This window comes from Notamacropus eugenii, chromosome 5 (genome assembly GCF_028372415.1).
Source record: "Notamacropus eugenii isolate mMacEug1 chromosome 5, mMacEug1.pri_v2, whole genome shotgun sequence".
In the NCBI taxonomy this organism is placed as follows: domain Eukaryota; kingdom Metazoa; phylum Chordata; class Mammalia; order Diprotodontia; family Macropodidae; genus Notamacropus; species Notamacropus eugenii.
The window spans coordinates 279,390,976-279,409,295 of NC_092876.1; the positions used below are offsets into that span (position 1 = coordinate 279,390,976).

An 18,320-nucleotide genomic window follows, 5' to 3' on the forward strand; every position below is an offset into this window, starting at 1 on the left:
CCAAAGAACTGTGAGTCTGAATATATGTGTGTGTGTGTGTGTGTGTGTGTGTGTGTGTGTATCCAAACATACTACTTTCACTTTCTGTGTCTGTGTGTGGTTTTTTTCCTTTTGGTCTGTTTCTACTTTCATAACATGACTAATATGGAAATATGTTTTACATGATTGCAAATATATAAACTATATCAAATTGTTTACTGTTCTAGGAATAGAGGAGGGGAGGGACGGAGAAAAATTTGGAATTCAAAACTTTGTAAAAATTGTCTTTGCACATAATTGGAAAAAATAAAATGTTATTTAAAAAATAAAAGATTCCAAGTTTTTCTCTGGCTGAAGTAAAGTTGCTCCTTCTTCTGAACTCATTTTCTAGTTTCTCAGTTTGGATCAGTCCTTTGGTAAAATACTGTGCTATGTCTTCCCCTTCCTTCTTCTTCACTGCTAAGGAAATATACTGAAGAAGAGAGGAAAAAAAAGATTCAGATCATATCCCCAAACAACTTCTTCCTCCTTTTCTCTAGAATATCTTTCCACAGCTTCCTCTCATGCCCTCACAAACTGTATTCTGCTTAGCTGGTTTTAGAATCTTCTGTTTAGCATTTCCCTTGTGACTCATGAGAGTCTTCTTAGACCCTAGCTGGGGACATCCTTATTACAGAACCATTCCTGATCTATGGGCACCTGTCCAAGTGCCCACTTTTACCTGAAACTGTCCTGCCAATTTCCCAAGTAACCAGGAATTTAGGTTATGTTTCTCACCCAACCCACTTGAGTCCTCAGTTCATCCCCACAAGTCTTCTGCAGGATGTCAGATACTGGACCCAGGTTCTGGACCTCGACTTTCCTGGTTTCTCTAGTTCAGAGAGCTCCCTTTTCTGAGAGCAACATTCGTTTTTAGTAGCTATTTTTTCAATGACTTCTCTTTGGCTATTTTTCATTCCACAGCTAAGCTTTTGCAAGTCTTGCCCTTTTAAGAACTGCTTGGGTTGCACAAACCTCAGCATCCTCAGCTGAGTTGGATTAAAAGGAGATTTGGTGCTTTTGCACATTCCTTGTGGGCTGCTGCCCCCTCTCCCTACCCAGACCCGTAGCTAGTCAGTGCCTGGACTCCATCTGCTGAGGTCAGCCTCAGCTGTGGAGTGCAGGGAAGGAAAGAAGACTTCCGTTACAGAAGACACCAGCTATCTCCTGAATCTGACCCTCTGTCATCTCAGGGGGCCAAAGCGCAAGCCCAAAGGGCCTCAGGTTGGCACAGGAGGCACCAAGAAAGCTATGAGGGGACACTGGCCATGAAAGACTATACAGATATTGCCCTCTGTGCTGAGACAGCAAAGTGGAGCAAGGTAGGGGGAGGCAATGATGACTCCTTAGCAAGAGACAAGTACTTGGTTTAAGTTCAAAGACTCGTCTGATGATGGGCAATCCCCCAAAGGAAACTTGTGCCAAGCAGCAGTGAGTGATACTGTCTTGGAGACATTGGCCTAACTTTTTGGTGTTTGCTTTTCTCCCCTGCAGCCTGAATTCTATAATCCAGCTTTTGAGCTTGAGGCTGGGTTGCCCACCCTATCTCGAGCCCATCAGGAAAATGGAAACAGCCCTAGAGCTCACTGCCATGGTAACAATCTGGGCCAGGGAGAGGTTGGGGAATGAGCAGCTGTGGCTTCCTGAAAAGAGCTCAGTTAGTGATTCAAGAGACTGGGGTTTAAAGACTGGCTCTATTTTATTTATTACCTTACCATCTTGTGCATGTCACCTTGCTTCTTTGGGATTCAGTTTCCTCATCTGTAAAATGGAGGGGTTGGACTAGATGATTTATAGGATTTCTTTGGTCACCCAGTGCCACCCCCTCATCTTATAGATGAAGAAACTGATGTCTAAGCAATTTAAATGACTTGACGCTAGCCAGTGACAGAGGGAGTGAGCAACAGGGGCAGCACTTCAACATAGGTCCTCTAGCTCTTGACCCCGGGGCACTTTACACTGTCACTATCTCTTTCGGGTCTGCATCTTATGCTTTTCTGATTTCATAACAGGAGTTGGGGAGTCCAGAGGAATTAGAGTAAGTTAAGGGGTTGGGGGTGGGGTAACAGTGTGAGCTAACCAGCAGAAGGGTCATGAGCCTAGATCAGTCGGTGTTATCTTCAGGCTTTGCCCACCCCTGACTTCCCCCCACAGGTGGTCTGACCTGGAGGTACCAGACAGACTGCCAGTTCTCCTGGCTGTGTGCTGCTCTCCTCTCTACTCTGCTACTTTTGCTGCTGGGACTTCTCACCATCATTATCCTTGCCCGTGAGTGTCTTCAGCTAGAAAGCAGAATGATTGGACTAGGGGCTGGGAGGTGGGACCTTGAACTTGGAGCAGTCATAACCCCTCCCTTTGGACATTCTCTTTAATACTACTACAGGGTATTCAAAATTCTCTGGGATTCCTAGGGAGTCCAGACCCCACCCCACCCTACCCCCGACCCTGTCACACCTTTTTCTACGACTTCCTATCCCCAGAGCTGAAGCCTACATCTCCACCTGGGGTACCTCCCAGCCTTCTGTCCCCTCAAGGGTTCAGTAATGTCACAGACATCATCAGCCCTGGCATCCAAGGAGACCTGACCACGGACCTTACCCCTGAGCCCAGTGAGTGCCTCAGGCATTTTTCTTCGCCCTATCCCCCACCCCAATTTCAAGATTCCCCTGGAAGTCAGGCTGTTATGGGAAAGGTACAGTCTTTAGAGATGGGAGCCTTCAGGATGGGTCTCTTGAAACAGAACAGAGCCCTCTAGAAAGAGACTCCAGAGTTATAGGCTCTTAGAGGCCGTTTAATCCAACTCTTACTAAAAATAAAAATCTTTCACAACTAGTCACTTGGTTTCTGCTTGAAGCACCAATCCCTAGTTGCTCACTACCCTGGAAGATGCCTTATTGCATATTTAAACAGCTCCAATTGTTAAAAAACATCCTTCTGAATTTTGAACTGAAATCTGCTTCCTTATTAATTCCCATCCATTGGTCTTACTTTTGTCCTTGGGAACTGTACACAAAGTAAGTCTAACCCCACTTCCACATGATAATCCTGCCTAAAGTTAGAGCAGATGCCATCTTCCCCCTGTGTACTCTGATGCCCATCTCTGACCCCTTGACCTCTTACCTGTGATTGTTGCCTTCTTCAGCCTGTGGGGGACTCCTTCTTGGACCAGAGGGCTCCTTTGCCTCTCCCAACTACCCGGACCCATACCCACCCAATGCCTACTGTGTGTGGCATATCCAGGTGGCACCTGAGCAGGTAGTACAACTCAAAATAGAGGCATTCAGCATGGATGATGTGGCTTCCTGCCTGTTTGATTGGCTAGAGATCTCCCTAGAGCCAGAAGAACAAAGGAGCCTGGGGAGTTCCATGGTCAGGTATATTCTCTCACCCTACCCTACCCTAATCCTCTCTAAACATTTCCTCTTCTGCTATAATTAGGCTGTGAGCTCCTTGAAAGCAGAGACTGTCTTTTCCTTTTTTTTTTGTAATCCCATACCTTAAACATGCTTGTTGACTCACTAATTCAATGTAGGGAAAAAAGGAGCAGAGGGAGGGTAGATCTACCATGGGACCTAATGGTTCAAGGGCTGTTCAAACACCCGACAACGAATAGAGAAATCTAAGTTTGAGTCTTTAGCATTAGGCAGCTGTGACCAACCTGAGGTTCAATTCCTCATTTGTAAGGAAAAAAAAGTCTGTGCCTACCCTGCCCACCTTTCAAGGTTGTTACGTGAAAAAAATGAGGGAAAAGTCACAAAAGTGATTTGAAAAAGGATAAAGTGCATACCAGCACGAGATGTTGCTATACTTATTCATAGCAGTTTTTAGGGCCAAGGGAGTAGAGGACAGATCAGCATCTCTACCTTGTCCCCGCCTGCTCCTTTCTTCTCTCATGCTTCCACCTGGCTCATTACAGGGTCTGTGGGAAAGTGCCACCAGCCATACTCAACGCCAATGCTAGCCACCTCCGTATAGTCTTTGTCTCTGATAGTAGCGTGGGAGGGATTGGATTCCACGCCTGGTACCAGGCTGTGACCCCTCGAGAGGGTGAGTGCTTTCTCTTCACTCCATAGTTTGTCAACAAAATGATTCCATTCCATTGGCAGGGCAAGCCCAGGTTGTCTGTCCCCAACCTTTTCCCTAATCATTAGTGGTATTAGCATTATCTATACTTGTGTCTTTTTCCCCTATTAGATTATAAATTCCATGAGGGCAGGGACTATGTCTTGTCAAACTTTGTAGCTCTTCTTACATCTAGCACAGTGGGCGCTTAATAAATGTTTGAATATATGAGCTGGGATGACAGCAACAAAAAATTTCATATGGAGTCCAGGGGGAGAGAGCAGTTAGATTCAGAGTAGCTAGAGAAAATTCATGAGGGAAGTGAGATTTGAGCTGGCCTTTGAAGGATGGTGAAAATTTAGATGGAGAAGTGGGCATTTCAGGCAAAGACGGGGGAGAGGAGGGAGTGATAGTCTCTGATCAAGGGATGTCCCTCTGGTAGGGGGATGCAATAAGGATGAGTTTTCATGTGACCATCTATTCTGCCTACTGTCTGATGCTGTATGTGATGGTTTCGCCAACTGCAAGGACTCCAGTGATGAGGCCAACTGCAGCAGCAAAAGCTCAGGTACCTCCAGCAGTGGGGAGGGAGAACATAGACCGTGGAGGATCCTATCTCTGCTGAGCTCAGGTTCCTCCTGATCCTTCACCACGTTCCACTATCCTCTTCCACAAATACTCAGAGATGAGGGGAAATGGCAGCTCTCCCCCTCTCATCACTGGGCTCTCCCAGGCATTACCACCTCTTTGACTTGGATAGAAAGTGAATGGTATCCCAAGGCAGACAGTAAAAATACCTCATGCTCTCTCCCTCCCTGCTGTAGATTGTGGAGGGTCTCTGAATGGGCTCCATGGCACCTTTTCTACCCCAAACTACCCGAAGCCCTACCCTCATCAGCAGGTGAGTCTGGTACTAGATGCCAGAGGTGTGAATAGAAAAAAAAGATCATATAACATCTGGATGGAAAACGAATTTTTTTTTTTCTTCCTGGGCACTAAGGGGGTTGAGGAGGTTTGAGAGATGATTCCTGCATCAGGTGGGAGGTTGACCTAACCACCCTTCAAATTTCCTTTCAACTCTGGTTCTAAAGAAATACTCCTATTGCTACTAACTCTAGATTAATACTAATGATACCTATGGTAAACCAAAACATAGGACTCTTAAACAGACTTTGGCTCTGACAAGGAAAGGCAAGGAACCAGTATCCCTTAGCCTGGGATGCCACCTTGGTTGGTACCCCCAGGGTTGCCCAGTTTAGATCCAAGGGGAAAATGCCCTTGACTTCAATGTCAGGAATTCCTTTGCACTTGGTACTTCTATGCATAATGCATAGGAGCATAGTAGATACTCCATAAGCTCACGGAATGGACTTAGTACCTCCTCCCTACAGTTTTGCCTCTGGCAGATCTCAGTACCCGCCGGACATGGCATTGAACTACATTTTCACAACTTCAGCCTGGAGGCCCATCAGAATTGTGAATTTGACTATGTGGAAATCCATGAGAACATGGACACAGGAGCCCTCAACCTAGTGGGCAGGTAAAGGAAGAAGCCTAGGAGATAGGGTGGAGGCATGGGTCTGCTATCAAAAACACCAACAAACATTAAGTGCCTACTGTGTGCCAAGAGCTATGCTGGGGGAAGACAGGAGGGTTACTCATGGCCAAGAAGGGACCTGTGAGATAGGAGGCAAGGCGGTAGATCTTGGATCTTGTACTGCTCCCATGCTTCAAAATCTTCAATACCTATTTACTGTTTACATCATGATCATCCCGTTTCACAGATGAGGAAGTTGAGGCAGAGAGAGGGTAAGTGATTTGCCCAGGTCACAGAGCTAAGTAACTGAGGCTCCATTTGAAGTTTTCCTGGCTCCAGGTCCCATGCTTTACCCATGGTGCCCCTTAGTTTCCCCTTTCTTGGAAAAGTAGGTTTGGGATAGGCTCTTGTTGTTGTTCAGTTCTTTCAGGTGTGTCCAACTCTTGGTGACCCCATAGTAAATAGTAAATATACTATTAAAGACACACAGGGTGGTATTAGATATTGTGGAACTGTATGAGGTGCTGGGGATACAAACCCTAAGTAAAATGATTCATGCTCACATTCTGTCAGAGGAAAACACATGAAAATACACAATAATTACTGTAGTGCAGTTCTGGACAAATGCAGACCTCATCGATTTGCTAAAATGGCCTCATCTGCATCAGAACTCTACTAGAAATAATCATAATTATGATAACAATAGCTAGCATTCTGTAGCAATTTAAAATCGGCAAAGCAATTTATATACACCATGTCCTTTGGTCCTCACAACACCTCTGTGAAGTGGGAGCTATTATTATCCCCATTTTACAGATGACAAAGTTGAAGTTCACAGAAGTTAAGTGACATCCTCGGGGTCACACAACCAGTAAGTGTAAGAGGCAGGGTTTGAACTCAGTTTTTCCTGATTCCAAATATAGTACTTCATCTGCTGTGCCACTTAGTTGCTTACATATTAGTATATAGAGAAAGCATGGGAGGTACCAGCAGCTGGGGTGGGATGTTGAAAGGTATACTGTAAGAGCTCAGCTTACCTTTAATGGAAACTAGGGATTCTAAGGAGAGGAGAGACAGAGGGTGGGCATTTCAGTCTTTGCAAGTAGAGATGGGATGGGATGTCACACGTGAGAATCCATAAGACCACCAGCATGCAGTAGATGAAATGAAATGAAATAAATCTGACAATACAGGTTTGGGCTAAGCCATGAAGGTCTTTAGGTGCCAAAGAGAGGATCCTTGTGTTTGATCCCAGAAGTAATAGGGAGCCATTCTGTGTCCAGAAGCTTCAGAATCCCCCTTCACTCTTGGGTACCATCTACTCTGAGCAGGTTCTGTGGTAGCAAGCTGCCTCCACCCCTCATTTCCTCACACCATGAATTGACTGTAGTATTTGTGACGGATTACCAGATCAACAGCATGGGATTCTCTGCAACCTACCAGGCCCTCAACACTACTGACGGTAGGTGTCACGGCACAAGGGAAATGGGAGAGTGAAGTGGGAAGAGGTTAATGCTCCAGTAGGGACGGGAGGAAGGTCTGTGCCCTGGCTGTGGGAGCAGGGTAGAGATCAGGGAAGTGTGTTCAGGGTTTCAGCCTTCCATTGTGTTGTCCCCTACAGATCCCTGTGAGCTTGGGGCATTCTCCTGCCAGGATGAAAGGTGCAAAGACCTTCACTGGATGTGTGACAGCTGGAGAAACTGCAGTGATGACAAATTCAACTGCAGCAGCCTCACCCACCCAGCCTTTGGTGAGGATGTTGGTAGGGCTGCCTGCTTACCTCTGACCCACAGGGCCCATGAGGAGCTGAGAAGCTCCAACAAGTGGGGGATTGATGGGATGATGGCCCAAAGTGCCAGAAGGTCAGGGCCATTGTGCCCAAGGTGATACCCAGAACAACAGAGTGATGTTAAGCCAGTGCCTATTTGATCCTCACTCCTCTGCAGAAACAGCCTGTGAACCTATTCAGGTGGAAATGTGCCAAGGCCTCAGCTACAACACCACAGCTTTCCCCAATACTTTGATGACTCTGGATAGTCAACAGGAAGTTGAAGAGATGCTGAAAGGATACAAGGTGTCAAAGAGACAGTCTGGGGAGAATGGGTAGGGAGTGGGGGAAGCTAGAATAGGACTAAGAAGAATTACAGTGAGCTGAGAATGACCAGGGTGGGAAGCAGTTCTGAATAGATATTTCCTAGGCTAGATTGGGGAGAATGGTGAGGAGCTGGCAGTGGGACACCCAGCCTCGATAACTTCCCTTGCTTTACAAACTACAGACCCTGACAGACCTGCCCTGTTACCAGCCTTTCCGAAGACTTCTATGTGGGCTGCTCCTGCCTTACTGTACCCCCTCGGGAGGGATCCTCCCACCCTGTCGTCCTGTCTGCCTAGAAGCTGAGCACCACTGCCAGCCTGATCTGGAGCCACTGGGCATCTCCTGGTCCTTCAACTGTAAAAGCCTGCCTGATGCCTCTGACCCAGCAGGGTGCACCTGGCCCTGAGCCAGGGAGAAGGCCTCCCCCCATCCTCCACCACACCTTGACATCTTATCTCCACCATTATCAAGTCTGGGAACCTCAATTATCTGTCCATGCCAAGCCCTTCAAAAGCTAAGGGAAAGGGAAGATGTAGGGCAGGGGAATGCCAGACTGTCTTCTTTGCCTCTTAATCCTCCTGCCCCCCCCCCCCAATGGCTTCTCTCCTGCTGCTCCACCTTCTTTTCCTAGGTTTTCCCTCCCCCAGCTACCCGATTCCTCTTCCCTCACTGTCTCTGTTTCCCTCTGTTGTTATTCTGTTTTTCCTCTTTTTGCCTTTTTCTATTTCTGGTCCTTTGATATCTCCTGACTCAGATTCTTCCTCCACATCTTTGCCTTCCTGACTTCCTCCTGGTTTCTCTCTGTTGCTCCATCTTTCTGTCAGTCTCTGTTTCACTCTCTGCATCTCTCTCTAATACCTTGTTTCTCCATTTTGATTCTACAAAACTGATTAAGCATGTGTGTATTCTGGGCTAGCCCCTAGGTCTTGGACCAGTAATATGTTAGGCTCCATTTCTCTCCTTTCCCTATGTTTTCCTTGACCCTCCACCTCTGTGTGTGTGTGTGTCTCTCTCTTTTCTCTCTGTCTCTCTCTCTGTCTCTTTGTCTCTGTCTCTTTCTGTCTCTCTCTGTCTCTGCTCTCTGTCTCTCCTCTCTCTGTGTGTGTGTCTCTGTCTCTCTCTGTGTCTCTCTCTGTCTTTCTGTGTGTCTCTCTGTCTCTCTGTCTGTCTCTGTCTCTGTCTCTCTGTCTCTCTCTCTGTCTCTCTGTCTCTCTCTCTCTCTGTCTCTCTCTCTCTGTCTCTCTCTCTCTGTCTCTCTCTCTCTGTCTCTCTCTCTCTGTCTCTCTCTCTCTCTCTCTCTCTCTCTCTCTCTCTCTCTCTCTCTCTCTCTCTCTCTCTCTCCCCCCCCCCCCTCCCTCCCTCCCTCTCTCTCCCCATGTCTCCTTCCCTCCTCTGCTCTCCGCCTCCCCCCTCCTCTCCCGCCCCTCAATCCCCTGGCCTGGTGCCCTGGAGACACAGTTATTTCACCACCAGTCACTCTTGGCTGTCTGGACTGCTGGTTTCCTCTCCGAGTTTGGGAGGAGCAGCTGGGACAAGGGGTACAGGAGCCGGTGACTGGGAAGGGAGAAGGGGGCTTTGGGGTGTGGAGAACACAGACAGGGTGGGGAGAATAGGCGAAGTTTTGTGGGTCAAGGGAGGCCAGCATCTCGTAGGAGGCTGCGGAGAGAGCCAGCCTGTTGATTCAGGGGCAGAGAGAGAGGGGTGAGTCAAGGAAGAGGGTGGAGGTGGGACCCCAGGGGATAATAAAGGAGGGGGCCAGAGGTATCTAGGGATGGGGAGGGGGCTATGGTAGAGATAGGATTGGGCCGGAAGGGAAACAGCCTGGAAGAGAAGGGGAAATATGGACCAGAGGGGAGTTTCAGCGGAAAGAGAGGAAGCTATGTTCTGCTTTCTCCTCCTTTGTCTTTTGGCTGGGCTCTGCGATCTCCAGGGTCCTGGAGAAGAATTCTCCCCATAGTCCCAGGACAGCTCTCATCCCTCTCGGTTGTCACCTGAAATGCAAGGAGGGGCTAGGATGGGGAGAGAAGAGAGGCAGGATCCCATATCAGGGGTCCTGACTCCCAGCCTGCCCCTATCCCCCCTCCCCGCAGGCTGCGGGACCCAGCAGCCCCTCCTATAGGAGGGACCCAGCCGTCCCGGCGCCCAGCCCCAGCGCCATGAGGCCGCTCCTGCCCCTTCTGCTGCTGGCCCTGGTGGCCGGTTCACCCCCACTGGAGGACAACAAGATCCCCAGCCTATGTTCCGGGCATCCTGGCGTCCCGGGCACCCCCGGGCATCACGGCAACCAAGGCCTGCCTGGCCGCGATGGCCGAGATGGGCGAGATGGGGCGCCTGGGACTCCGGGCGAGAAGGGTGCCGGCGGGCACCCGGGTAAGACTTCACCCCGTCCCCCTTCCCCCTTCTTCCTCCCTTCTTCTCGTATGTTCCTCCCCAATGATTCACTCATTCCTCGCTTCTTCCTTCCCTAGGACAACCCCTCTCCCTACTCACTAACTTACTGGCCCCAGCACAGCCCTTGGAGGGTTAGTGTTGGTCTCAGTATCTCTTGCTACGCCAGAGGGCGCAGGAATTCCTTAGCAGAAATGGATTTTCTTTGGGACCTGCCCCCATCATTCAACCCTGCCTAACGTATCCCTTAAGCTCCACTAGCTATGATGGGACTTGGACTCACTTGGAAGCCAACCTATAGATGAAGAAGAAATTGAATGAAGAAATATGGTATAGGGAGGGAAAAGAGGAAAGATGAGGGGAGACCTGTTCCCACAGATTCACAGATATAAAATAGAAAGCAGGGAAGGATCTTAGAAATCATTTGACCCAATACTCTCTCCTCCCATCTTTTTACGTAGGGGAAAACAGGCTCAGCAGGCACAGTTGATTCATTTTTTGAGGTCTCGGTCTTCTCTTCTGTAAAATGATAAGGATTGGACTAGATAATCCCTAAATCTTACATTTCCAAACCCTGTGATTTTCAAGTGGCATGTCAAACTCAAGTAATTAGGAGAGGTAGAATTTGAACTCACGTCCTCATTGCCCTTTCTACTATAGTACACCTCCTATTCCATGTCAACCACATCTCCTGAGGGAACCAACCATGCCTGGTGAGGGATGGAGGAGATGGGGTAGAATTTTCGAAGGTCCCTCTGCCTCCACAGCTGTAACTATCATGCCTGCTCCTAACACTGTCCCTTACCCCCACAGGGCTGCCTGGGCCTCGGGGGGACCCGGGGCCACCAGGAGAGTCAGGGCCAATGGGAGCAGCAGGGCCAGCGGGTGAGTGTGCAGTGCCTCCCCGATCAGCCTTCAGTGCCAAACGCTCAGAAAGCCGGGTGCCTCCACCTGCTGACACACCCTTGCCATTCGACCGGGTGCTGGTGAACGAGCAGGGGCACTATGATCCTACCACGGGCAAGTTTACCTGCCAGGTGCCTGGCCTCTACTACTTTGCCGTCCACGCCACTGTCTACCGCGCTAGTTTGCAGTTCGACCTTGTGAAGAATGGCGAGTCCGTGGCTTCCTTCTTCCAGTTCTTTGGGGGGTGGCCAAAGCCAGCCTCATTATCTGGGGGAGCCCTAGTAAGACTGGAGCCTGAGGACCAAGTCTGGGTACAAGTGGGTGTGGGTGACTACATTGGCATCTATGCCAGTGTCAAGACAGACAGTACCTTCTCTGGCTTTCTAGTTTATTCTGACTGGCACAGTTCCCCTGTCTTTGCCTGATGCTTCCCACTCTCCAGGAAGGTTGCTCATTTCTTCCTTCCTGGGATGCTACACCCTCTTTTCTAAGAAGGGTGTCACTGCCCCAGCTGCATCTGCTCTGAGGAGGGCTGGCTCCCCCTTCGTGTGGGTGAGTAGGGAGATGGGGGCATCTCAGTCTTACAGTTGATAGTGACAGGAGGGCATTATTGACAGGGAAGTGTGCCCACTGAAGGTAGAATGGGGAAGTGGTCAGATTTCTACCCAAGAGAAAGGCATATGACCTGCTTCTGGCAATCATGCCCCATGGGCACAGGTGTTTTGATTCCCCAGTCTTCAGGGCCCAAAGCCCCAGTGGTAATGGTGGTGGTGGGAGACTCTCACCCTTTCCCCTCTGGGGCCCTTCCCTCTGTATTCCCTAACCCCAGGAACAGGGTCTTGTGCTTAGACATCACTCAATAAATCTACAAAAATCTTCCTAGTTCCAGCCTCTAATTATCTGGGGAGTTCAGTTATTTTTAAGTCATGTCCAATTCTTGGTGATCCCATTTGGGGTTATCTTGGCAAAGATACTGGAGTGGTTTGCCATTTCCTTCTCCAGCTCATTTTACAGTTGAGGAACTGAGGCAAATAGCGTTAAGTGACTTGCCCAGGGTCCCACAGCTAGTATAGCGTCTGAAGCCAAATTTGAACTCAGAAACATGAGTCTTCCTGACTCTAGGCCTAGCACTCTATCCACTGCGCCACCTAGCTGCCCATCTGGGGAGTAAGGATACCATAACAGTTGGATGGCAGTGGGAGTCAAACCAAAGAAAGGGAGTTGGGATGGAATGAAAAGCTTCTAACTTGCTTCAGAGCATATGATGTAAAATTTAGCTGTTGTGTCAAGAGGTATAATTAGCTAAAAGGCATTTATTAAGTGTTTTCTGTGGGCCAGGCACTTTGCTAGACACTGAGGATACAAAGGCAAAAAGTCTTTGCCTTCAAGGAGCTTGAAGACAGGTAAATAACTAGGTACATAAAAGAAACACACAGAGTAGATGGAAGGTAATCTCAAAAGGGAAAGCATGAGGGAAGGAACTTGGAAAGGCCTCCTGTAGAACGTGGCATCTGAGCTAAGATTTGGGTGGGGGGGGATGAGCAGAAAGCATCATAGGTATGGGATGTCATATGGGAGGTAGAGCAAGGCCAGTGTAGCTGAAGCATAGACATGGAAGGATGTAAGAGCTTTATGCCAAAGAATATATTTGATCCTGGAAGTAATATGGAGAGCCACTGGAGTGTGTGTGGATGAGGGGCAGGGACAGGGTAAGATTTGTTCTAAGAAAATCACTTTAGCATGTGAGTGGAGGATTGACTGGCACGGGGAAATATATGAGGCAGGTAGATCAACCAGAAGACCATTACAATAGTCCAGAGGAGAGGTGATAAGGACCTGAACTTGGGAGGTAACTCTGTGAGCTGAGAGAAGAGGACATATATAGAAATTAGGCCTGGATTAATGAGAGTACCACTTCCTCTCCATCTTCTACGTTTATGAAAATACAATTTTGGAACTAGAACATAAGCCAGGAGGATTCCCATTTCCCGTTGCTCCTGGGTGGTTAGGGAATTTTCATCCTTCTGGAATGACAGCTTACCCAGTTTTGTACCATGCTATGGTGAGGAATGGAGTATTTCTCGCATTCAAATTGAGTTGATGAGAGAACCCAAAGAAAACAGTAGAGGGCAACAAGGTCCTGAACTTGAAAAACAGCACGGTATAGGGAGTAGACTACTGAGTCTGGATTCTATGACCGGAGGCAGGACTATTTCCTCTTCTGTAAAATAGGGATGATGTAGGGATAGCTCCTACTCACAGGGTTGTTGTGAGGATTGAGAGAAATGTAAAGCATGGAAACACTATTCAGATACGGGCTATTAATATTGGTTATGGGAATATGGTACCAATTGCCTCCTGGATGAAACGGCACTAGCCAACAACCACAGGAACCCATGGTCTGCTCCTATTCTCAGCAGTCAGCATGAGCAGCTCTGGGGAGAAGGGTGGCCAACTAGATCAGAGACAGAGACATTATCTGGCCTCATCACCCCAGTTAGATCCTGGCGTGTGTTTCAGATGGATGGGGAAATAGTGCAAGGGCCATAGAGCAAAATGGGTCATGAATTTGAACACAGACAGCAAAGTCCTTCAGTACAGTGGTCTGAGCTCTTCCACCTGTGATGGCCTTGTTCTGGTATGCCCAGGTTATCTATCTTCTGACATTAGGGTGGAATGGTATTATAATCCACCCACAAACCCACTCAACTGCTGCTAGCCTCAAATACAAACACCTCCTCAGCGTTCTGGTTTGGGCACAAAGCCCAGCAGCCCAGAAGCTGAAAGGGTTTAAAAAAGGGTCTTTGCTTCACACTCAGGAAGTTTATCTATTGCCATAAATATTTATCCTGATTAAACAAACGAGGGAACTCCGCATCCCTCCTGCCCACACCCCCACCCCCACTCCTCTTCCCCAGCCTCCTTCAGCTCATCTCTACTCTGAAATTTAGTTCAAGAAGAGACTCTAACTTCAATCTTGGACATCCACTGAGGGGAGGGTTCCTTCCCCACCCCACCTCCAAGCTGGAAGCCTGTTGCTGGGTGGACTGGAGCCACAGTCTGTATCTTGGGAATAATCACAAAAACCCTCAGATCCAGAGATGGAGTCTTTTCCTCCTCTAATCCCCTCCTCTCTACTCCCCTTCATCACAGCCATCCACCTTTTCACTAATTAACAGTGCCTTAAACCCACCTCCTCTCAGCCTCCTCTAGATTCTCTGGGAGGAAGGGTCTAAAAAGAAAATTGAGGTCAGGACAGAGCTCTGGTTTTCCAGAGATACCCAGAGTTCCTTTCCTTTTCTTACTTCCAGCCCAGAGGAGTAGCTCCTGGTCAACAGGACATAAGGTGAGCAACAATTCCCCTAAAGACCTAGGAAGTAAGGAGAGCAATCTTCAAAACTTCTGGGAGGAAGTGGGATAAGAGACTGGAGTCAAGGTAAAAAAAGAGATCTTGAACTTCTGTTCCTCATAAAGTTCATTCTATGCAACGTGAAACTTTCCAAAGTTCCTGAGGAGATAGGAGTTTCTGTGGAAACAAGGAACAGAATGCCATGAATGCCATGTCAGACATGAGGTCTGAAGGTGAGGAGAAAAGAAAAAGCTAACCTAAGCCAAATTCCCCGTTGGCCACCCTCTTCCAGCTCCAGGAGAAAAGTGCCAAAGATGGAAGTTTTCAGTGCCAATAGGGACATCTTCACAGTCCTAGCCACACACAAAAGCAGAGGGATGTGGAACAGACTTTTATTCAGGAATAAACTTTAACAGTGTAAATGTTCAGGAATATGCTATCAGCCCCTCCCTCCTGAAGTGCCTGGACCCAGAATTCATGTGGAATGTGGAACCTGTGCTCCCCAGAAAGGGGAGAGAACTGCTGGAAATGTCATTTTCATACATGGAGTTATGGCAATGGGGATATAGGAGCTCTGATTGCTTTCTTCTGGACTCCCAATGGAGATAGGACACAAGAGAAACCAAAATACAAACACCGAAAGAATCTAGGATCATCCTCAGACTTTCTTCCCCAGGCGAGCACTGGCCCCAAGTTAGCTTTTGGGTATCAAAGAGGTCATACTGAGAGAGCAGGGGCAAAGACCCCCACATCTCCCTACCCCTGGATCCCCAAGAAGGCAGGAAATGGGCTGATAGCATGGATCAAAGATCTACAAAAGTCAAAGATCTTCAGCTGCCAAATAAGTAGCAGGTAGATCTGCTCTGGTGGGAAAGGCTTGGTAGGGGAGTAAGATGGGCCAAGATAACAGGCCCTAAAAAGGAAAACCAGAAGCAAGGTCAGGGCTTCTTTGGCCCAACACAAAGCCTGGCATCTGGGCAGGAGCCCAAAGGGTTGTAGCCTCAGGGGCACTTGCATAGGTGATACAGATGCTCCAGTCCTCACCACCCCTAAAATTTCCTGGTCCTAGAAGGCATAAAGAAACTATGTCATCACCTTCCCCCCTCCCCCCCTTCTTCCTGGCCTTGCTGAAGTCTCCCCACTTCTCTGTTCCCTTAACCCTAAGAAGGTGAAGAAAGGGGAAACTTTGTGTCCTTATGGCTTCAAAGGCTTGGAATGTGAGCCCAGATGGCCTCTGGATCAGTAGGATTACAGGGGTACCCACCTGCTCAGTGGGCAGTGGGAAAGGCAGAATGAATCCCCAAAGGAAAAAAAAATATGGTGAGGGGTGTTGGGGTGGGCGCAGAGCCCTCAGAGGTAGACATTGAGGGTCTGCAGGATACCCTGGCGACACAGTGGGCAATTTCGCTGATAGACTGGCTGGCGTAGCAGAATCTCGGTGCAGGCTTGGCACAGGCAGAGGTGTCGACATGGTAGCAAAAGAACAGTTTTGCTTTGGTCCTGACAGATGACACATTTCTTCCTTTCCTCTTGTTCCTTCAGCAGTTGCCATGGGTCATGCACAGGTAGAGGCTCCTCCTCATTGAGTCTTTCCCGGCCCCTAACAGGTCCTATTCGAGCAGCCCCTGTCCCTTCCTCTGGCCTGAACGGAAGCCTGGGCACCGGGTCAGCAAGCTGCTCATGTCCCCGGATTCTGGCAGGTGGCCCCCTCCTTGGCCCACCCTGGGGGGCCCCAGGGGCTGCTCCTCCTCCTCCACCACCACCAATGGGCCAGCTTGCCAGTTGCAGACTCCTGCTCCGTACCCAGCGCCAAGACTCTGAACCTAGTGCCAAGCGGGAGAGTCGTACCACATCCCTACGGAGCCGGTGGTAAGAAGGCAGAGCATGAAGCTGTTCAGTTGCCCGGACTGCCAGTCTTATGGCAAGATCCGGGTGCAGGATGGTTATCGTCATTGCCAACACCACCACCAGCAACACCAAGCCTGAGAGATTAGCTAACATCAAACTGGCTAGAAGACGGGTGCCAGAGGCTAATAACTCCAGCACCAACTGGCAAGGTGTCCAGAGGAGAATTGCCATGGCAACAGCACTGCTGGAAACGTGGGCAAAGAAGGCTCCCAATACATCAGTTACCCTCCACAGCGGCCCCATCACTGAGTCCCAGAGGGCCAGTCCGAGGGCAAAGAGGTTCTGGGTCCCAATGAGGCAGATGTTGACCAGGCTGTTGACCACGTAGGCTGCCAAGCTCATGGCGATGGCGCACACGTCGCAGACCTGGCGCAGCAGGGCATGGCTGGACGAGACCACGCTCAGAACCCCGCGGTGGACCAGCTCCCTGCCCCTGGTGGCCACGTGCAAGGCCAGGTGGCCCACCACCGTCAGGCTCTCCAGGCCCGAGCAGCAGCCCCGCAGCAGGGTGCCCACGGCCTGCAGGACCCCGAGGAGCAGGCGGGCCAGGCCTTCCGCGACAGCGGCCACCGATAGCAGCGCCCCGCGGCCCAGGTGCAGGAGGCCGGTCAGAACACTGTGAGGGAGGTTGTAGACGAAGGTCACCATCCAGGTCAGCGCGGCCAGCAGCGAGGACACGAGCAGGAAGTTGAGGTCCAGCAAGAAGTTGAGCACGTCCAAGGCCAGGCCGATCCCGTTCAACACCAGGTAAAGGGCCTCCATGGCCGGCGGGGACGCCCCCACGGTCAGCTGTTGGGCCCTAGGGCAGGGTCGTGACTGAAGCGGAGCACGGGTCACAGGACCGGCAAGACACCCAAACACAGGCTGGGGTGAGGGCTGGGCCCGGGCCGGGGCCGGGGCCGGGGCCCGGAGCGGTTCGACGTGAGGGAAGGCGTGGGGGGAGGGGGGGTCCCCGGCCCCGAGACTGGGACGGGATGGGGAGCCGCGTGTGAGGCTGCCGCAAGGAGGCTCCTGTCCCCGCCCGGCCCCCTTCCTCCGGGATCGCGACCTCGCGGGAGGCAGGGGGGGATGGGCGGGGAGGGAGGGGTACGAGAGGCCAGGCGCCCCGCTCTCAAGCGCCCCCAGCCGCTGCCGCAGCGGCCTCCGATCCGCTGGACGCCGCCATCTTGCGCGCGGGGGAGGAGCCGAAGGCGTGGAACGAAGGTCACAGGAAAAAAAAACCTGCGAATCGGGGCGGCCCAATCACCAGGGCTACCGAGAATTGATTGGCTTATTTGAACGGCGCCCGGCCGTGTTTACATTCCAAAGGACGAGGCTGGGTCAAGACGAGGCTAGCTCCACCCCCTCCTAAAGATGATTGGTTAAATCACCAAGAGGGCGGGCAGTTCGTTAGGGACTTCCTACAGAGGCCCAGATTCGGATTTTAAAGGGAAGGGAGCCAGCGTGCAAGTACTACCCTACTGAGCGTGCCCTCCCTCCACCAGCTGTGTCCCTAAAATGACCGTAAGTGTCCTCTCCACCCAAATCCTCCCCTTCTTCTCGCGATGTTCCTCTGTCTCCCTCTTCTGTCCGAGTGTGTCCCCTTTCTCTTCGTCCCTCAGTGCAGCGAAGCGCTACCTCTCACCCAGACTTTGTCCGCATCTCTTCATTGACCTGGCCGCGTGGTTTAGTGCCCACTCGTGAACGGGGATGTCACCCCGGCACCCAGCCCCGTTCCTGGCGCAGGCCGGGCTCGTCACAGATGCGCGTTTAAAACTGACGTTTGTATTAATGTGGTTATGTTCACTGTTTTCCTGCTTTTGAACCCATTCCTGGTGGAAAGCAGCTTGGTCATATGAATTCATGTTGGTAGGGTTGGGGGGGGAGAATGTATCGATATACACACACGTATATATAATTCTTTGCAATAATTGTTAGTATGAAGACGTCTCCAAATGATTCATGATGGAAAAGGCTATCCACATCCAGAAAAAAATTGTGGCATCTGAATGCTGATGGGAGCGTACCATTTGCTCGCTGTCTTTTTTGTTTGTATCTTATTTCCCGTGGTTTCTCCC

General features: G+C 50.0%; 3 protein-coding genes across 5 annotated transcripts; 2 read left to right on the forward strand and 1 right to left on the reverse strand.

Moving 5' to 3' along the window:
* The first annotated feature begins 1,099 nt into the window (after positions 1-1,099).
* Positions 1,100-8,210, forward strand: MFRP (membrane frizzled-related protein). The gene is made up of 13 exons (XM_072612959.1): positions 1,100-1,340; positions 1,513-1,612; positions 2,173-2,286; positions 2,499-2,627; positions 3,161-3,392; positions 3,935-4,065; positions 4,523-4,648; positions 4,905-4,981; positions 5,472-5,620; positions 6,949-7,079; positions 7,239-7,367; positions 7,564-7,691; positions 7,894-8,210. The coding sequence occupies exons 1-13, from the start codon at positions 1,287-1,289 to the stop codon at positions 8,116-8,118; spliced, it is 1,725 nt and encodes a 574-aa protein (XP_072469060.1). The 5' UTR covers positions 1,100-1,286; the 3' UTR covers positions 8,119-8,210.
* Positions 8,211-9,166: 956 nt separating this feature from the next.
* On the forward strand, positions 9,167-11,888 carry C1QTNF5 (C1q and TNF related 5). 3 transcript variants are annotated; one of them, XM_072612960.1, is made up of 3 exons: positions 9,167-9,250; positions 9,803-10,082; positions 10,914-11,888. In XM_072612960.1, exons 2-3 carry the CDS (start codon positions 9,869-9,871, stop codon positions 11,429-11,431), a joined length of 732 nt encoding a protein of 243 aa, XP_072469061.1. In that variant the 5' UTR covers positions 9,167-9,250; positions 9,803-9,868; the 3' UTR covers positions 11,432-11,888. The 3 variants fall into 3 exon arrangements, with proteins under 3 accessions (XP_072469061.1, XP_072469063.1, XP_072469062.1); XM_072612962.1 differs by having other exon boundaries at positions 9,213-9,262; XM_072612961.1 differs by lacking the exon at positions 9,167-9,250 and adding an exon at positions 9,325-9,413.
* A 2,845-nt stretch (positions 11,889-14,733) lies between these two features.
* RNF26 (ring finger protein 26) lies at positions 14,734-17,478 on the reverse strand. Its single transcript, XM_072612963.1, has one exon. The coding sequence runs from the start codon at positions 17,023-17,025 to the stop codon at positions 15,706-15,708; it is 1,320 nt and encodes a 439-aa protein (XP_072469064.1). The 5' UTR covers positions 17,026-17,478; the 3' UTR covers positions 14,734-15,705.
* Positions 17,479-18,320: the final 842 nt, after the last annotated feature.

Coding starts and splice junctions, on each gene's coding strand:
- MFRP (XM_072612959.1), top strand. CDS start 1,287: ATGAAAGACTATACAGATATTGCCCTCTGTGCTGAGACAGCAAAGTGG. Junction 1,341..1,512: donor AGACAGCAAAGTGGAGCAAG/GTAGGGGGAGGC, acceptor TCTCCCCTGCAG/CCTGAATTCTATAATCCAGC. Junction 1,613..2,172: donor CCCTAGAGCTCACTGCCATG/GTAACAATCTGG, acceptor TTCCCCCCACAG/GTGGTCTGACCTGGAGGTAC.
- C1QTNF5 (XM_072612960.1), top strand. CDS start 9,869: ATGAGGCCGCTCCTGCCCCTTCTGCTGCTGGCCCTGGTGGCCGGTTCA. Junction 10,083..10,913: donor GGGTGCCGGCGGGCACCCGG/GTAAGACTTCAC, acceptor TTACCCCCACAG/GGCTGCCTGGGCCTCGGGGG.
- RNF26 (XM_072612963.1), bottom strand. CDS start 17,025: ATGGAGGCCCTTTACCTGGTGTTGAACGGGATCGGCCTGGCCTTGGAC.